The sequence below is a fragment of the Atta colombica genome, unplaced genomic scaffold (genome assembly GCF_001594045.1).
Source record: "Atta colombica isolate Treedump-2 unplaced genomic scaffold, Acol1.0 scaffold17, whole genome shotgun sequence".
NCBI classification, from domain to species: domain Eukaryota; kingdom Metazoa; phylum Arthropoda; class Insecta; order Hymenoptera; family Formicidae; genus Atta; species Atta colombica.
The window spans coordinates 384,318-405,442 of NW_017259261.1; the positions used below are offsets into that span (position 1 = coordinate 384,318).

Consider the following 21,125-nt stretch of genomic DNA (forward strand, 5'->3'; position numbering starts at 1 on the left):
GTAGGTGTCGAACTTAGATCTCTTGCATTCCGGCTGAGGCATTTTTCGCAAAAAGTTTAGTATTTTAAGATTAATTTGGAAAATTTGGGGGATTATTAATATTTCAGATTGATTGCGTTGAAAGTTCGACAACCATATCGGCACATAATTATCATTTCTGAAATTAATTCATTTATATGAATATATATATAGTTCAACATTCAGACGTAGGCGCTTCGTATTTAAAATAATTTATAACAATTATTGAATAGTTTTTAGTAGACAAGAATAATTATACAAAATATTTTAGAAAATTTAGTATTTGATTTTTTTAAGAAAATAAAAATTATTTTGCAAGAAAAATATTTTCCGCACATTTAAGCTATAGAGACGCTCCTGAGCCAGAGCGTCACGTGAGCTCCCGGCGACTCACCCCGGTAGTGGGGGTCGCTCGGAATTAGCCCGAAATGTGCAAATCTTTGCGAGCACTGTTTTAAAACGAAGAGAAAAAAGGACACACAGCAGGATCTGACAAAGATGCATAGAGATCAATTGTAGCAACATTATTTATTTCTCCGCAGTTGGCAAGTCTGGATCTACAAACGATACTTCGACTCGCAAAAGGGGCATGGACCGATGTCTATACTAGAGCACTAGAAACGTAGGTATTCACGTCCATCATTTTTATTCCTTTTCCCACTCCTTGCTTTGTACCCATTCTATCACTGAGCTGTGATGAGTTATGGTCATTATAGATTATGATTTGCTGCTTGAAATTTTGTAACTCCTTTCATTCTATTTTTGTTCTCAAAATCAGTTAAATATCTATCGTAATATTAGTGCAGGACCTGAAGAGTGTCTGGCGTTCAGATTATTTCTAGATAAGGCCAAATATGTTAATTTGAAGAAAAGGATTGTAATTTCTCATCTACGAGGAAGTGATGTTTATTCACAAGTCATGTATTTATTTTACAGTAATACAGCAAGTTGTCGACGAATATTATCTACAGGATAAATTTAAATAATCGAATATCTTTTTTTGATCTATTGATACGGTTTACTACAACAAGGCATTTTATAAATTTGTTTGCCTGTAATATATTTCAGTTTTTTTATATCCTTTTTGTCTCTTATGATAAAATTTCGAAGTGCGAAAATACATAAATATGAAGCTACAAGGTTTCCAACGGCTTAAAAGTTATAACCTATACGTAACAACCGTACATTCTCAGCTCAGCAGCGGGAACAGAGCAACGAGTGGGGAAAGAAGTAAAAATGGCGAATATGCGAATACTCCCGTTTATAGTGCCTTACGTATACTTAGCAGATAAGTTTTCTCTTTTTTTTTTAATTGCAAAAGTTTGGGAAAATTTAAAAAAAGTCTCATAATTTAGGAAACAATAATTTATAATCAATGAAAATTAATCAAGCGTATAATTAGCAGAAATATTTAACATTTCTTACTTTTTTTATTGCAAAAGTTTCGGAATAGTTTGGGAAAGATTAAGAAAATTGTCTTATAATTTGAGAAGTAATAATTTTATTGTAATTATTAAATAAATTTTAAATAATTATTTAGAATATGGATCTATATCTCTGATTTTGATGAAATTTAATGTGTTTTTGCTCAAAACGAAAAAAATCTAAGAAAAAAGATTGGAATGGACCCACGAACCGAGATATTAAGCGTTAAAGTTGATGGTTATTGAGGTTAAGAAATCATGTGGACAGTGAGGTGTATAGACAGTAATGCTTATTGGTTTGGGGCGGCTATGCCGATTTTAATGAAACTTTGCATATTTGTAGAACTTTGAAAAATATTTGACATGTATTTTTTTTTATCGACAAAGATCTACTCTGAAGGGTGAAAACTATCCCTTAAAAGTAAGAGTAGATTTAATATATTAGGTGAAAGAAGTTGGAAATCTATGTTGACGATTTCGGCTATGTGCTGTATCTACAGTTTTTTCAACTCTGTTAACAGATCGCTCATATCTACAGTGTATATTATTTCCGTATTCGGGAATATTTCATTATTCAGTATATTATTTCTTTCCTTTTCGTAAAATAAAAGATTCTAATTCATTTTCTTATGCCTCATATTTTATGCGTTATGTAAGAGCTGTGCTCCCCGCTTATGTATGCGTGAAAAGGGAAAACACTCGTATGCCCGCCGCGTTTACTCATGATCGCACGTGGCACGTGAAAAAAACTTTTGAATTTTATACTTTTGACATAAGATTTAGTTTCAGCGACCCCAAAAACCTCTTAATCCATTTTATTTTTTAAAATTTTCAACTTATTTCACCTAATATGTTAAATCTATCTTTATCTTTAAGGAGTAATTTTCCTTTCAGAGGAACTTTACCGATAAAAAAAAATACGTATGAAATATTAGGAATTTCAAGTTCTACAAATATGTAAAGTTTCATTAAAATCTGTGAGTGACACTTCTTAGGTTTACTTGTTAAACGTTTTATTTTTTTATTCGAAAACTATAGCGAATATCTCAAAATGTTATAAGATTTTTTATTCCTCTTAACTCTTCCATGTGGATCGTACATCATTTCTGAGACACTCTGTATAATTGGACTTTTTGATTAACTATGCCATGTTGTTATGTTAAATTCAGGTTTCAGTAAATATTTCTTTTTCTTCTTATCATCTTTATTACACAAACATAAAAAATTAGTTTTAAATAATTATGAAAAGTATCTTGGCACCGCGTCACCAGGCTTCCCAAGAAAGTATCCTGGTGCCGCCATGCCTTCGAAAAAAATACCCTAGCACTATTAGATCTCGCCAGGATATCAATCATGAAACTTTTTTCCTAGGATGAAAAGTGAAAAATTTTTCCATTAACTTCAACGGTTAAAATTTTCACTTTTTATTTTCTATTCTGGGGAAAAAAAGTTTCATTGATATTCTGGGCTTGATATATCTATGTAATTGCAAGTTTCTTTTTAGGATCTATAGAGGAATCCTCACTGAAGATGTGAACAAGAAAGACAGAATGATTCTTGTGTCGATTTGTATCTCTGCTGGAAAACTCTCTTTATATGCGAAAAAGCAGATTAGTAAGATATTTCATAAAATATACAAAAGCGTTTAATATACTTCAAAATTAATTACATAAACATAAGATGAGAATAAAAGAATGAGAAAATATATAGATAGGTATAACATTTATTAATGGATAAATATACGAATATAATTCACAGTAATACACTAGCCAAATTATAACTATAAAGCATAAATAGTTTAAATGTATACACGTATAAACTATAGCTGATAAATTTGGACTTTTTAAGTGAGAGTTAAATATTTTACATTTATATTTATTGCATATGTTGACGCCTACGAGCAGCTCTCTGTTTATCAAAACGTAATTCCATTTCTTCAAGAACACGTGGAGTATAACGAACTACTAATTTTACAGAATTTTGAGCTTGCTTTAGTAATTCCACTGCCTTCTCATGATTTTCACCTTCGACGCACTGAAACAAATTATTTTATTATTGTAAAATGTGTTTTCTAATAAATAAATAAAAAAAATAACATTTTTACCAACCACTCCATTAACAGATAAAAGTTGATCTCCACGTTTTAAACCACCGTGTCTATCAGCAACACCACCAGGTATAATGCGAGATATATAAATCGGTGAATTTTGTTCTTTACCTCCCATTACATTAAAACCAAGTCCTTCTTCCGTTTTAGGTAATTCGACTACACGTGGATGTGCATGACCTTCACTAGCTGCAAAAGCAGCAACAGTTGCTTTTGCTGTTGCAGATGCACGTACATCCTGTGATCCCTTTATAATAATTATGAATTAATTATCAACAATTGTAAGTATATTATTAGAGTTGCGTTCCATTTAATGCTCACAACGAGGAATAATTCTCGTTATTTATCAAATATTAAATAAGAACAAACGATGCTCTTGCATGTTGCAAACATTAAGTGGAACACAGCCTTAGTAATTATGAAAGAGACGGGCTTATTCACTGATTTTTATGAAATTATATTTATTTGATGCATTTTTGTATAAATGAAATAAATGAATTTGACAGAAAAATATCGCTCTACTTCGAAATATTAAGTATTAAAGTTATTTTATTTTGTAAATTTTCTCTCGGGCACCGACGAGATACGTTTATCCTAACGAGATTGCGTTTGAGCGTCCGATCTTTGGGCCACAATATGCGAAGGCACTATATCAAATTCATTACACTGGCTGCAGTCGATTTAGATGCTTTCAGTGCTTTTCAATACTTCTATTCTTATTTTACATCTAATGAAGCTACTGTCAATCAAACTTGTAAAGTCTTTTTTTTTCTTATTATATAATTCTAAACTGCCTGTACAATTCGCAATGGTCTTAAGCCTTCCAACAATAGGACACCACTAAATTTTGTCAATAAACAACGATGTGCGGGGCGTCTGGGATTGAACTCGAAACGGAAAATTACAAGTCGAGCGTGCTGTGCATGCAACTACTCGATGTCCCGCAAATATTAATTCTTAGTACACACCTTAGTTTTTGGCACTCTTACTATACAAGATAGGTTTTTCGTGTTCTAGATTAATCATTTTTACAAGTATATAAAAATTATTAAGCAATTTTTACATATATATTTTGACATCTTTAAGAAATATTTGTAAAGTTGTATATTATATTTACATTGCATATAAATTGTTATAATTAATATAGCTAATAAAATAAGAAAAATATTCTGTTTCATATGAAAATGCAAAATTCTGAAATAAAAATGTTTAAAGGAAAAATATATTTCAATATCTTAAAGTTGATATTTCAAACTATTGGGAGTACAAATTAGTTCGGTCTGTTTTTTTGTGTTCAAAAATGCATTTATTTCAAAATAAAATGAATGAACAGATCAATTAAAGTATTGTCTATCGCTGCCTACTACTTTTTCCCATCTCTCAGGCAATTTTCGAATTTCATCTCGAAAAAATGACTCGTCTTTGGAGGCGATCCAATTTTGGAGCCAATTTTCGATTTCTGCGAAAAAAGTGAACCGGTGACTTGCCAAATCGTGCTGCATTCTCCGAAACAACCAGTAATCAGAAGGAGCAATGTCCGGAGAATACGGTGGGTGCGGTAAAATCCCATTTGAGCGTTTCCAAATATTTTTTACGATTTTAGCGACATGAGGCCGAGCGTTTGTCATGAAGAAGAATAACTTTATCATGTCTTTGCTCATATTCTGGCCATTTTTTTCACAATGCATGGCTCAAACGAATCAATTGTAGCCGATACCGATCGCCCGTAATACAATCGCCAGGTTTCAGCAGCTCATAGTAAACAAGACCCTTTTGGTCCCACCAGATACAGAGCATGATCTTCGAACCATGAATGTTCGGCCGTGATGTTGATGTTTAGGTCGATGGCAACGATTGACCGGGCGTAGTATTTTTTCTTCTTGGGGTTGTCGTAGAATATCCACTTCTCATCTCCAGTCACAATCCGATGCAAAAAACTTTTTCTCTGTTGTCTTTAAATCAACTGTTCGCAAGTGAAAAATCGCCTTTCAACGTCTCTCGATTTCAGTTCATAAGGTACCCAATTTCCTTGTTTTTGAATCATTCCCATGGCTCTCAATCGTACAGAAACAGCTTGTTAAATTATCCCCAATGATTCTGCAAGCTCCTCGTGCATTTGACTCTGATCTTCTTCGAGTAATGCCCTAATTCTTTGTCTTCGAATTTTTTTGGCTGTCCAGAGCGAGGTTAATCTTTAACGCTGAAATCTCCATCCTTGAAACGTTGAAACCATTCCCTACATGATTTATCAGTTGGAGCAGTGTCACCATAAACTTCGACAAGCATTCGATGGGCTTTAGTACTTTTCTTCCAATTAAAGAAAATCAAAACCTCCCGCAAATGCTGCTTGGTTAACATAAAATTCGACATTTCAAACACAATAACAATCAAGGTTTTTGTATGAAACTCAAAGCGATATAAACTGAATATTATTAGCAGATGTTTAACCTCTTTGAAACCACCAAAATCAGCTGTCACTATGAACCATTCACAACAGCTGGAGCCATCTTTAGGGAAACTAATTTGTACTCCCAATATAAAAAAACTAATTAAAGTCCAAAAAATTTAGTTACTTGAAATAGTTACTGAAAATGAAATTTTTTTAATATGCATGAATGATTATAAATTAAAGATATATTGAACTTACATTTTAAATAGTGCATTTTATTATTAAATATTTGATTGTATTTAAAAAATTTATAATTTATTAGAAAAATGTTCTTAATAACATTACATAATATATAATATTACGGACAACATTTAACAGAAGGATAAAAAATCACCGTGTTTATTAAGGCTTAATATGTTGTTTTAAAGAAAAAAATAAAAATTTTTTTCTTTAAAGTTAAAAAAAATGTACACTCTATACACACAGATCATTTACGATCCAGGTGAATTTCGGAATTATTCTAGTTAAAGGATATATTATACACGCATTATTTAAGGCCGGTAACGCAAAACTTGTTTTCTAGATGTCATACTTTCTTTACGAATAGAAGAAAGAATTGTATATGGTCAAGTATTCTTAAATATTTCAAAGAAAAGAAATGCGCAATGACCCCAATGACACAAATGACCCAAAGGTATATATTAAGGGTTAAAGTTGACAAGTATTTAGGAAATCTCAAATGGCATGACAATATGTAAGTGAGATTAAAATAGTATTTTCTGCTTCAATTACACACATTCTGTTTTAAAAATAAATTATTTTCTATATAATTTATACAGAAGAGAATTAATTTTGGTTAAGGGTAATTATACAGTTCAGCTTTCATAGTTCAAAAATAAATAATATTAAGCTTATTCGACGCATGTTTGCATGAAACGAAAGAATTTGACAGAAATAAGCGTGCCTCGTGAACAGAGATATTAAATGTTAAAGTTTTTTTCTTTTTTTCTTCGGAGTAAGGAAAAGGAAAATGGCTTTCAAAAAAATGTTAAAGTTGGCGACTATTGAGGTTAAGAAATCTGTCACATCAACTTAATCTTTAGGGTGAAATCATATGCTTCGGAAGAAGATTGCGGAATATAGAATGTGTCATTGAAGCAATTAATCAACGCTATTCCGCACTTTTCCATCACTCAAGTTTTGTGTGCTATTTACATATATCCAGCATGAATATAATTTAAAAACTACTGATTTCATATTAATAATTTGCTTATTAAAATGAAATATAATTTTTCAAATTGTAACAACAATTGTAAAAACAATTATCACTAGTGTAGTATTTAATGTTTTACAATTAATATTTACAATCTCATAACAATTTTTTGAATTGCTTTAACGCATTTATTATCGTTTTTCCGCATTGTGTGAACATAGCACACAAAACTGGCATGATGGAAAAGGACTGAAATCACACGTAATATACCAGGTGTATAATCTTAAATCCGCTGTTTGCTCATAGGTGGCATTAGTGAGCGTACAAAGGCCTACCCTGGCCACACAACACACTTTTTTTTATGTGTTTGACATCTGTCAACATTAATCAGTGCACATCATCAGCAATTACATTTTTTCTTTCGTAAACATGTCTAGTTTTTTTGCTAAAAAAAAAAAAGCATATGCGGGAAGCTTTGCTTTTCTGTTTCAATTTGAAGAAATCGGCTGCCGAATCGAATGCTTGTGGAGGCCTATGGTGACAATGCTTTATCGAAAACAACGTGCAGAGATTGGTTTCATCGGTTCAATGACGACAATTTTGACCTGAGTGACAAGAAGCGTGAAAATCGGCTCAGGAAGATTGAGGACTGTCAATTGCAGGCTCTTTTGGACGAGGACGATACCCAATCGCAAAAAATGCTTGCCGAGCAATTGGGTGTTTCTTAAGCAACCATTTCCATACGGCTACATGCCATAGGGAAGGTTCAAAAGATCGGAAAATGGGTGCCGCATAAATTGATCGATAGGTAGATGGAGCGACGCCAAAACACATGCCAAATTCTGCTTGCCAGACAAAAAAGAAAGTCATTCCTGCATCGGATTGTGACAGGCGATGAAAAGTGAATCTATTTTCAGAATCCTAAACGCAAGAAATCTTAGGTTGATCCCGCCCAACCATCAACATCTTCCTCAAGACCAAATCGCTTCGGATGGAAGACGATGCTGTGCGTTTAGTGGGATCAGAAGGGTGTCATCTACGCTGTTAAAACCTGGTGAAACTGTTAATGCTCACCGCTACCACCAACAACTGATCAAATTGCACCGTGCTCTGCGTGAAAAAAGGCCACATTATCGGAAAAGACATGACAAGCTGATTTTCCTCCACGATAACGCATCATCGCACACGTCAACAATGATCCAAAACTACTTGGAGACACTCAACTAGGAAGCTGCTATCCCATCCCGCTTACTCAGATCAGACCTGGCACCTTCTGACTATCATCTGTTTTCGTCGATGGGCCACACGCTTGCTGAGCGGCACTTCGATTCTTATGAAAACATCCAAAAATGGCTTGATGAGTGATTTGCCTCGAAAGATGAGGAATTTTTTTGGCGTAGTATACACAAATTGCTCGAAAGATGGGAAAAATGTATAGTTAGCGAGGGCAAGTACTTTGAATAAATTTGTTTTGCTTCCTAGGAAAAAAAATATGTTTTTCTGACTAAAAAACAGCGGATTTAAGCTTATACACCTGGTATATTACAGTGGTTGTGTCTGATTGTGTCCTTACTGGAAAGCACCTAGAAGTTGTTTTCCAGCTAGGACAGAGACTTTCACTGTATAAAATACTTGTTGGAATGCAGTTTGGTTTCATAGTGTAACCAGAATGCATTGTAGTCTTCCATTCTATTCTTAATTATATTTAGCGTATCAATAATAGATTTATGATTTTTATTTAGACTTAAGTTTAATTTATTACTTAAGTTATAATTTTTCAGAATTGGCGATTTTTAAAGGTTTTATTGTAAAATAAGTACGACTTCCAAATAACTTTTTGAAAAGTTAGTAACATTGACATATTTTACATGCTCGTACTTAGCTTTTTATTTTGTTGAGTAGTGTAACAATGTGTCATAATTGGAACACTTTGTGTAAGACACAGTGTTGGAAAACACCCATTTATTGAAAATGCATTGAGTGGAGCTCTTAGGCTCTTCCAAGAAATTTAGCATTTGCCCAGCCAACAAATGTTTACGCGACTGGTTTTTTAAATATTTTCCATATTGCCCACAGTGGATCTCATCGCGATCAGTAGCTGCTTCGGGGTGATCTCGTATCAAAAGCTGGTTTACCCCGTTTGGTACATTCACCGCTTGTTCATCTTCCTTCCTAGGATGAACTCCAGAGGTAATGACTCGCTGTCAATACAACCAAATCTGAATTTCTGTGACATGACGATATGAATCGTGACCAGGGACAGCCGGATTAATGAACTGTACCAAATACATTTTAGATATTACTTCAATCTTTGGTACAATCCATTACTGCCATCACCATGGAAAGGTGCCTTGGACGCAGAGAAATTAGATAATACTAGTGCAAGTACATTGAATAGTTCTATCCTAGCACTTAAGAAACCTCTCCTATAAAGTTGGGCTTATGGAATTTTTGATTTTCATTTGATACCTTAAAATTTTAGGTATGTCTCAAAATTGTTCATCCGAGGCCCAAATTCCCCTATAAAACTGAGCATAGACCTTTTCCCAAACGATTCCCAAATTACATACACATAAACAAATCAGAAATATTCATTTTTTTGTCTGCTATCTTGTCAGTGATAAAAAGATGTTGCACTGGTGCAATTTGCCCAGAACACTAAAATAGTTTTGCGCTTGCACCATGTCAGGACAGCACTAGAGAGGGAGAAGATAGTGCATAAAAGAATCAATAAATCAAAATTCTTTTTTTCTATGAATGCGAGAAAAGAAAAGATTCTGATTAATTGATTCGTTTATGTACTATGCGTCATGCAAAAGTCTGTTGCTACCCCAGATCTACAATAGATTTTTAAACCTTAAGTCGTTAAGGAATGGACGAATCACACTCACTTATTCTCCTCGCATTCGACCCTAGTTGATCAATTTCTTACGACTTAAGGCTTAAAACGCTTATTGTAGATCCGGCCAAACATCTGTCATCTCCACTCAATATAGTGCTACACTGTTAAAAATTCCATGAAATTTAAGTTTTATACTTTTAAGTTTTACATAATTTGAACTCAATTTCACGACATTACATTAAATTTAATGTATTTACAACTGAAAAATATATAATATTTGTGTATGTGTATATGAAATTTAATGTATTTTTCATGAAAATTAATGTATACGTTCATTTAAGGCCGATTCACGCTTACAGCGCTATCAACGCGCTCGTAGTCGGTCCGATTCATTCTCTGAACGTTTTGCGTAAGCAAAATAACATCATGAATTTTGGAATTTGCATGTTTATGGTGACCACGATCCGGAAATCCGGATCAGCATGAGCGCTCATTTTATTTGCGCGGAAAAAGAGACTAATATGAATTATGAATATGGAATAGATACATCTAGATAACATAATCGCTAAAAATAATTAAATGTAATTGATAATAATATAATAATAATAATTAATAATATTAATTGTTTCAATAATTAAATATGATTGATTCGGTCGAGGTTATAACATCGATTGGTTATAACATTTATGAAATTTAAGTTTTCACCGTCATTCTCTGAATTCTCGAATACAATTTCCATTAAATGCAATAACAGCTTTATATTGAATAAGATTCATTATTGATGATATTCAGATATGGGCCTCATGATCTTTGTATTCACACCAACAAGCGGTCCAAAATAAAATCGTCGATAGCGCGATAATAAATCGGACCGATCATTGACATCGTGAGAATTGTGAGCGCTGTGGGCGTGAATCGGATCACAACCTAAGTAACTATTGTAACGCAATTAAGTCATTTATTACTTTTAATTTCGTTCATAATCACGAGCTTCATTTACATGTAAAGGAAGCTCGTAGTTACATTTCTAACAGTGTACGTATACATTCTGCATTAATTACATAAATCCTCTATTTGACAAATACAAATTCACTGCTTTAAAAACACAAATTAATTACTAAAAAAATTTAAAACAGTGTAAATTTTTGTTTTTAAAGTAGCGAATTTGTGTTTGTAAAGCAAAAAATTTGTAATTAAAATAGAACGTATACATAATATTATAGTCGGGATGACACATATCTTAACCTTTAAAGCCTCGAACTTTTTTTAACGTTTAATAACTCGATTCACAAGATTCCATGTTTTTTTACCAGATTCTTTTATTTTGAGGGAAAATACGTCGAATAAATACATTTTTATAAAGATTTTAGAGAAGGACTCGTATTCTAAATAATTACCATTTATTATTTAGGAGTTATAATAATTGCATAAATAATTTGACAATCGTTAATCGACGTTATTAAAGCAAGTAAAATATATTTATAATAAAATATAATATTAAAATTTAACGTTAAAGGAATACTAAAGATCGGTAATAAAAAGACCTGATTATCAATGATTTTTTTTCAGAAAAATTTTGTGGCACTCAGTACTGCGGCGCGTCCGATTAAGGATGTACTGACGTTAATGTTCTAACATTGACAATAATTCGAAAATTTAATAAATTGATTCTATTTATTATATGAAGACATGTAAAACCCGAAGTCGATTCTTTAGTTCACAAGTTATCCAATTTAATTTTACACGAATTCTTATGGAGTATCCCTAGTGGAAATGAATCGCTTAAATCAGTATTTAGTATAAATTATACTAAAATAAATCAATTGATATAGATTTCAGCGATTTATTTCCCATCGCAGCAGCATATATTCTCACTTAATCAATAAAATTATAAAGAAGCAACATTGCCAATATTCTGAAACAAATAAAATATTGAGCAACATTCCTAAAAAAAATTTATATCGATTTATTAACCCGTTATTATTAGATATTAGAGTGAAATTACACGGTGCGAAAAAGAGCTATGGAATAGAGAATGCGTTATTGAAATAATCAATTAGCGCTATTCGGAATAACGCAGAATAACACTGATTGATTGCTCCCATGACGCATTTTCTATTCCGCAATTTTCCGCACCATATTCATCCTTAACGACAAAGCAAAATTTCAAATGGGCTACATAACCTCACTTCAATTGCTTAAAACGTAGCAACTCAAAAGTGTCAATAATACAAAGATTAGTTTACGTATCTTTTTAAGTACCATGTGATGTCTAATATATATTAAATGTTATTATACGCGGCACATTTTTCGTTTCTTATAGTTGATTTCAAAGAAAATTCAAATCCCAAAACTTTTTACTGACGATTACTGACAAAAATAACATATTCATTTATTAATGCTAAATATCACGTTAACTGAGATTATTTAGGTTCTATACACGACGTATTTTTTAACTCTTAATACACACCTCTGAATCATTCCGCAGGTATCCTGCGCATTTCTTTTCTTTAAAATACTAAGAGCACCTAGTCAAATATCGGTTTCTTTTTCATTCCTAAAAAAAAGTTTGACATCTAGAGAACAAGTTATGTGCCGGCCTCAATTTGTGCACATTTAACTGCATAATTGACATAACTCCAAATTTCAAAGTGACAAATGATTCAATGTGTACAGAGTGTACATTTTTGTAACTAGAAAATTTTTATTTTTTTCTTTATTTTCAACTAATTCTCAGTTGTATTACGGAAATATTTCACGAATTATTAAAAAATGAATTTAACTCTAAAACAACATACAATATTAGCCCTTAATAAACGTGATTTTTGGTATCCTGCTTGTGTTAAATGTTGTCAGTAATACTTATTATGTTGTATCTGTAATGTTATAAAGAACATTTTCCTAATAAACTATAAGTTTTTTTAACAATAGTGATAGTAAATTGAATTGTTTAAAACAATAAAAATAAAAATTGTAAATGCAATATATCTTCAATTTATAATCATTCATGCATATTAACAAAACATCATGTTACTCAATAATTAAACTTTTTAGACAGCCGACATTTGAACTATTTTTTTCTTGCAGTTTGGAATATCAATTTTAAGATATTTTTCGTTTAAACATTTTTGTTTCATTTTACATTTTTATATGAAACAATACATTTTTCTCATTTTGTTAACTATATTTAGTTATAACAATTTATCTGCAATTTGTTATAAATACAACTTTACAAATATTTCCTAAAGATGTCAAAATATATGTAAAAATCATTTAATAATTTATATATATACTTGTAAAAATGATGAAAATTAATCCAGGTCACGAATGACCGAATGTGTGTAATAAGATCTGTACTAAAAAATAAAAGTATAGAATTTCATCAATTTTAAATTTTAGTAACTTTTGTCTGAAAATGTACAGCCAGAACATCCTTAAGGATTAATGCAGTGCTATATATAATATATATACAGTCTAAAGCAAGACTAGCAGAGTCTAAAAGCAACACTTTTCTTTTAACTTTTGTTATTACTTATGGATCCGTAAGTAAGAATCAATCGCTTGGTGAATAAACTGCATTTTGAAATTCATTTAATAAAAAAAAAGTGTTGCAACCTTTTAGGCCCTGATTATACATGTATTTTGGTCGGTATTTATTTAGAATTACTTCACCTTCTAATTTAACCATTAGGATCATTCGATCACGTTTTCACTCAAAATGAAAACCTCCTTTGCTCATGCTACGTACAAAAAGTTGTTCATATCAAAATATTCATATGGAATCGTTCATGGGTTTACAACTTTCCATACAAAGCGCGGTTTCACATAGATTTCGAATTTTGCATACAAAGTAAGATTTAATTTAAAAAATAAAAAAATTTGGGTATTTGTATTTTAAAAACACAAATTCTCTATTTTAAAATATTCTCTATTGTAAAAATTACAACAAAAATTAAATAGAAAATGTTTTTTTAAAGGAGAAAATTTGTATGTAAAATTTCTTAAAGCAGAGAATTTATTTTTTGAGTAGAAAATTTGTTTATAAAACAAAGAATTTGTGTAATCCTCTATATTGATGTGAGATTTTCTGACCTTGATAATCATTAATTTTAGTGCCGATTCTATAATAAGTCGGAAATCTTAAATCTTAACTAGTTTTAATCTAAATAGATGACTATGAGTTTTTGTATCTAGTTGTACAGCGAGTTGTTTAACTCGATTAATGGGAAGGAATAAAGTCGAATTTAGTCTTAAGAAAATCAGTAGTCTTAGTCATACAAGTTTGTTGTGCTAATTTCACTGATAAGATTTAGGACTACTGACTCATTGTAAATTTAGCTTAATATTTTGATTCACAGGACAAAGCAACTTTTTTTTCTTCCAGATTTGTTCATTTAAAAACACATCAAATAAATAATTTTATCAAAATCAATGAATGAGTCCATTTCCTTCATAATAAAAACCTATAATTATTAATAACAAATATTAAAAATTAGTTATCTATTGCTTATATTCCTACCTGAATATCGACAGTCTCATAAACATGCTCATATACTTCCCGTACTGCACTAAGAAAGTCACTTTGTAATACCTTCTGTAATGCTGCTAATTTTGTTGTAGGAACTTCTCCTCCTAAATAAAATTAATCTTGTAGAATTAAAATACATAAAATATTTTGTTTTACGATTGCTTACCTTTCTGTAATTTATCTAATAATTCAATAGATCTTTTGATATCTACAAAAGATAAAATTTCATTATAATTTCTACAATAATCATCAAATATCATATGTTTGTATATTGTAATAGCATATTTGTATCAATTTGTAAAACTGATAGAAAAACTTACCTCTTGCTAAAGTAAGAGGCTCACCCATGGTAGCCATATTTTGTTATAATAATTTGTGATTTTCTTTCTCAGTTATATTTCAATTAGCGTATGTATATATTTCAATTAGCGTATGTATATACTGAAAAACAGTGATAAAAATGTTCAAGATTTTTATTTGTCATTGCAAAATTATGTTCAAGAAATGTTGATTTCTTTCGATAAATAATAGGTCAATGCTAATTTTCAACTGCGCATAATCGAACAAATAGGGAACAGAATAAGAATTTCATAAGAATTTCAACCTATCAAAAACCATATTGTAAAATACACAATTCCTGATAGATTAAAACTATTCTGTTCCCTATTTCTTTAACTGTGCAGAACTTTTCACTCAAATCGACAAAATGAAAGTCTACAGTCTACAGTAAACGTTGCGACCAGTGTTGCAAGCTTAGTAGAAGTAACATAGAAATATTCAGAACTTTAAAACCACGCCCCTTTTCACGTCAGGAAAACTTAAGATTTATTTTCTGTGGCTAAACCAGTGTACAATTTTAACTTAAACTTAAAGTGAAATAAATATATGTTTATCGAAAGAGATTTCTAGTGCAGTCTAGTACAGGAATAGAAAACAGACCAACTGCCTACTGGGATCCTATTTTTGAAAAGTATTGCATATGAAAAACTAGAGAAATGCTATAGTATATGTAACGTATATTATAATATTTTCCTAGTTTTTCATATGTGATAAGCCTTAAACACAATGCGAAGGAATAGCGATAGCGATAGGAATACATGATTTCAACCTATCAGAAATCAGATACACTGGAATACACATTTTCTGATAGGTTGAAATCGTTATTCCTATCGCTATCGCTAGTCCTTCGCATTGTGTTTAAGGCTATATTTTTCGAAAATAGAGGCCCTGCTCACTGAAAGTGAACTGAAAGCGTTTTTCACTAGGACTATTCGCGTTACATCTCAATATTTTTGACTCACTTAAAATGAAATAAATATATATTTGACTCTGAAAAGAGAAAACGTGAAAACGTCGAGTGAAAAAGTGTAAGCAACGTGAACAGACCTATTAGCAGAACTGGTGGCACTCAGGGCACATTAAAGCTATTGTACATTAACCTAATCTGACTGTAAAAATGGGAGATCTCAATTAATACAATACTCAATGTATATTTTAATATCACAATAAAATATATTAAGGATTTCGTTGTTTAATTCGTTTCTATATTTTTATTAAACATACATCTTTACTTTAATTTGTTCAAATTTTAAAGTGCATTAAGTGCGCATTAGCTCTGTCAGTGAAAAACGCTATGAGTATTCAGTACTACAATCATTCACGTGCTTGGGGTGAAATACACACAGAATAGGATTGCAGAATACAGAATGCGTTATTGCAAGTAATCAATCAGCACTATTTTGCATTTTTCCATCACGCAAGTTTTATGTGCTATATTCACATGATGCGTCAAAGATGTATCCAGCATGAATATAATTTAAAAACTACTAATTTCATGTTAATAATTTGTTTATTGAAATGAAATATAATTTTTCAAATTGTAAAAACAATTATCATTCATCAATTGTTGTAATATTTAATGTTTTACAATTAATATTTACAATCTCATAATAATTTTTTGAATTGCTTTAACGTATTTACTATTATTTTTCCATATCATGTGAACATAGCACACAAAACTGGCGTGATGAAAAAATGTGGAAAAGGGTACATTGAAATCGCACATAATGCATCATTGTTTTTTGATCTTGGTATCTATATTTATATATTTAGATTTTGATATTTTGCTTCGTCTCAACATTTACGCAATTCCATCATATCACTCAATATCAAATTATTTTAATCTCTCTCAAAATATGACGGTTTATTATAAGAACAATGGCCTAGTTTCAACCGAGGGTTTAATCTGGATCAGAATGTAAGAATCAACCAATTACAATCGAGTATTTCTCTGTTACAGTAACGACAGGGGAATGCTCGACTGTAATTGGTTGGTTCTTACATTCTGATCCGGATTAAACTCTCGGTGGAAACTAGGTCAATGCACTCGCTATTTCGCAACATCAAATGCGGAATAATGCTGAGTTGTTTCAATGACTCATTCTCTATTGCACAGTCCTATTCCGCACTGTATGATTTCATTAGAAGTCTTACCAACTCCGATTAACCTATATCTATACTACGTTCCAAAACTTCCTCTCCGAGGAAGATTTTATTCTATGTGCTATAGTAAACGTTATGTGTCCTATATATTTTAAGTAAAATTTTCCTTAAAGAGAAAGTTTTGGAGCGTAATCTTAATCGGTTGATTAAAGTTAGTTACATACACTTTCCGCACCAGTAAAGTTTTCAACCAATCGCGTTGCTTGATTATTATGATTATAGATGACCGAATCGAGCAACGCGATTGGTCGAAAACCTACGTTACTCCAGTAAACGAGAATGGATTAAAATGGATTGAAATTTTTTTTTATCCGAATGCGTATTTTAAAATAGCGAATATTTTTTTTGGATTTAATTGGATTCAATTGGATTCAATTAGATTCAACTGGATACAATTGGATTGAAAAACTGTATTTCCTATTCCAAATTGTGAATTGAACAGTATTCACAATGCACAGAAAAAGCTAATATTATTTTTAGATTGAAAAGTATAGAGATATATTCCATGCAATTTCTATAAATGTATAAAAATGCATTCAGGATTGAAAAGCATTCATTTTAACATTCGTGAATCAATATTTCTGAAAATCTAAATCAATTTCAATTCATTTCAATCCATTCTCGTTTGCTGGGATGTTTATGGTTACTGTTACAGAAAGTGTGTGTAACTAACTTTATGCCCATTTTCATCATTATAGATTAATCTTTTTTCTAGTTCTAATCTTTAGAATTAGAAAAAAATAAAGAGAATGGCTTCTACACGCACACAACGCGACACGCTTACTGTGTAATGGAAATTAGCGCGACAGCCAATCAATATCTCGCTTACTCGGAAGTAATAGATACATAATTTCCACCGCGCGACGAACTCTAACTTCTGTACACTGGACGCAGAAACGTTTGCCGCGTGGCAAAATGTGATGCGATAGTCAATAAGCATACAGCTTCTAATATGCTCATTAGTTAACCTTTTGCCACGCGTTTTGGCAAGCGTTTCTGCATTTAGTGTGCAAGAGCCATCAATCCAAGCTTTGCCTCGTGGCGGAAGTATCACATCATTTCTACAAGTTTTGCAAAGTGGGGTTAACTTGAGAATATATAATTATAGACTAGTGTAACAATTTCCACTGCGCGGCAAGCGTTGCCACGCAGCGGAAATCTGTGCAGAAGTCACAAGGTTCAGTTCTTAACTCACAATTAATTCTTAAAAGTTGACAGGAATGACGAGCCAAGTCCGATTTGACTTTGAAGACTTCATGTGGACTCTGAAGCTCTGGATTCAGGGCTGTCAACTTCAGATAATAATCTCCCTTTTCTTATGTGGTTATATATTCATATACATACAAATACTAATGTGATTCCTGTCGAGAGCGAACGAGACAGCGAAAAAGAGCGAGCCCAACGTTCTCGCTCTGGATCCCTATTCTTGAAAAGTATCGCATACGAAAAACTAGAGAAATACTATAGTAAGTTACATATACTATAGCATTTCCTTTTTCGTACGCTATACTTTTCAAGAAAAGGGGCTCTACAGATCTATTCTGTAACTCTTAATGCAAATTTCGTTATCATTATAACGCCACTGCGTAGCTTTTTTATCATGATGAAAGAGCTGCGCAGCAGCGTTATAATGACAACGAAATTTGCGTCAAGAGTTAGAATAGGCCTGCTGGTTGCTGTACAAGCAACGGAAGATGCTTTCTCAGCGATCTCGGCCGCTTAGCATATATCAGTAAAAGGGCATTCGAGATAATATATAAGTTTTAATAAATTTTAGTAATCATATATCTTTCCCATTAATGTATAATAGCAAAATTGATTTCAAAACGCGATAGTTTACAAGATATTATTTACAATTTTCCGTGCGTGTTATATACCACATCTATAAACGCAATATGTAAAAAAATCTGCATGATCGTGTACGTAAGGTGCGAGATCAATAAATTAGAGATCCCATGTTCGAATCCTACGTTCTTTTTTCACATATTTTTTTCTTTTTTAAAAGTTATTTCTTTTTTAAAGTTATTAATAAACATATATTAGGGCGAACATATTTTTATATAATTATTGAATTTATACGTGCAGTTTAAAAGTTTTAAATTAACAATCAAAACATAATCAAATTAGAATGAATATAAATAAAATTATTGAAATTATATCAGAGATTGGACACAATATAAATAAATATTATAAATAAATTAAATCTTCATTGTGTCAGTGAGTAGTAAAAAATTCTAACTAAAACTACTTCTTTGTTCAAATGGAATCATGAATTAAAGTTTCATAATTACATTATATAAAGTCAAATGATTGATGTACCTTAGTCAAAATTGAATGTCCTGAAGTACATCTATGTATACATATAAAAAATAAATTAATTATAAGAAAATTCAATTTAATAACAGATTTTATGAAAAGATTATATTCAAACAGACCAAACAATAAAAATGCTTTGTGTCAGAGTAATTCTAAATTTAAAGCTCTTAGTGTTTAGTAGTAAAATAAATTGGAGAGAGAGAGAGAGAGAGAGAGAGAGAGAGAGAGATAATATGAATTTTACAATGAAAATAAATTCATCAGATGGAATGCTCGTTTTCTTTTCAATATAATAATTCTAATCCTGATTTTTATACTTTTTATATTAGATGTACAACTTTGCTTCCGCCGTTTTCCTATAGATAACTTTAGCGGTAAGTGATGGTCGAAATAAATAGATCATAGACGTCATACAATAAACTTGGGCATCTGTCAACATAACCCCATAGAAACATTAGTCGATTTGTGTCTGCATCATAAAGTTATTCTCGATTGAAAATGTCAGTTTATGAGCCAAATTCTCGTCATTTGCGGGAGGTTTTAATTTTTTGCTTCAATATGAAGAAATCTGCGGCTGAGGCTCATCGAATGCTCTCAAATACTTATGCTGAGGCCGCTATTAGTGAAAGAACGTGTCGTGAGTGGTTTCAACGCTTCAAGAACGGTGATTTTGACGTCCAAGGTCATGCTCTGTATTTGGTGGGACCAGCTCGGCGTAGTTTATGAATTGTTAAAACCGACTGAAACAATCACAGGCGATCAGTATCGAACGCAATTGATACGTTTGAGCCGAGCATTGAAAGACAAACAGCCGCAATACAACGAGAGATAAAGTGATTTTGCATGACAATGCTCGACCCCATGTTGCGAAAGTGATCAAGACACACTTGGAAACGTTGAAATGGGAAGTCCTACCCCACCCGCCGTATTCTCCAGACGTTGCTCCCTCTGACTATCACTTGTTTCGATCAATGGCACATGGCCTGGCTGACCAGCACTTCCGGTCTTACTTCTGAAGAAGTAAAAAATTGGATCGATTCGTGGATAGCCTCAAAAGATGACCAGTTTTTTCGATGCGGGATTCGTACGCTACTCGAAAGATGGGAGAAAGTAGTGGCCAGCGATGGACAATACTTTGAATCATAAATGTATAACTAGTTTTTTACAATAAAGCCTCGAATTTCGGAAAAAAAACTGCGGAAGCAAAGTTGTACACCTAATACTATTTTATACTATTGCAATAAATTGTCGTGTGTCTTCCTGCAAGTGCAGACACAGTGCAAGTGATCATGTTATCCTTGTCAAATAACAAAGACGTAATGATACACTGTTGTGTCACACCATCTACTCAAGATTTGATATGAAAATCCTTCCTGACTTTTTGTAGCAGAGAGCAATAAGGAACAAGATTAACAGGCGCCACTATGAATTGTGAATTTTTGTATATGTACATATTTGCGTATATGTAAATGTTATTTTATAACTACGCATACATTGTAAATATATATGTACAAAAAAAAATTCTATGAACAAATTAATGTTTCTTGTAATAAATTAACAATAGCAATATGATTTAATATTAATATTTTCAAGCAATTAAGTTCGATAGCGTAAATCGAGCTTTAAAAAAAATTATAATTATAGAGTATTAAATGTTTATTTTAAAAGAATAAATGGACATTTCAAATCCTTCTACAGTAAATAAATTATTTTTTCATAACCATGATCTCCGAATACATTAAAATATTAATATATTAAAATATATTAAAATATTGATATTTTAAAT

General features: G+C 31.7%; 1 protein-coding gene across 2 annotated transcripts; it reads right to left on the reverse strand.

Moving 5' to 3' along the window:
• Positions 1 to 3,149: 3,149 nt before the first annotated feature.
• On the reverse strand, positions 3,150 to 15,268 carry LOC108686261 (protein lin-7 homolog C). Of its 2 annotated transcripts, XM_018191479.1 has the most exons (5): positions 14,842 to 15,252; positions 14,688 to 14,729; positions 14,513 to 14,625; positions 3,551 to 3,796; positions 3,150 to 3,476 (listed from the first exon to the last, which is right to left on the reverse strand). In XM_018191479.1, the coding sequence occupies exons 1-5, from the start codon at positions 14,876 to 14,878 to the stop codon at positions 3,318 to 3,320; spliced, it is 597 nt and encodes a 198-aa protein (XP_018046968.1). In that variant the 5' UTR covers positions 14,879 to 15,252; the 3' UTR covers positions 3,150 to 3,317. The 2 variants fall into 2 exon arrangements, with proteins under 2 accessions (XP_018046968.1, XP_018046969.1); XM_018191480.1 differs by lacking the exons at positions 3,150 to 3,476; positions 3,551 to 3,796 and adding an exon at positions 9,021 to 9,352 and having other exon boundaries at positions 14,842 to 15,268.
• Between the last annotated feature and the right edge of the window lie 5,857 nt (positions 15,269 to 21,125).

What these genes read in the sequence shown, in the direction of transcription:
- LOC108686261 (XM_018191479.1), bottom strand. Translation starts at nt 14,878, where the DNA reads ATGGCTACCATGGGTGAGCCTCTTACTTTAGCAAGAG. An exon ending in GCCTCTTACTTTAGCAAGAG is followed by an intron (nt 14,730 to 14,841) that starts GTAAGTTTTTCT and finishes TATCTTTTGTAG; the next exon opens with ATATCAAAAGATCTATTGAA. An exon ending in ATTAGATAAATTACAGAAAG is followed by an intron (nt 14,626 to 14,687) that starts GTAAGCAATCGT and finishes AATTTTATTTAG; the next exon opens with GAGGAGAAGTTCCTACAACA.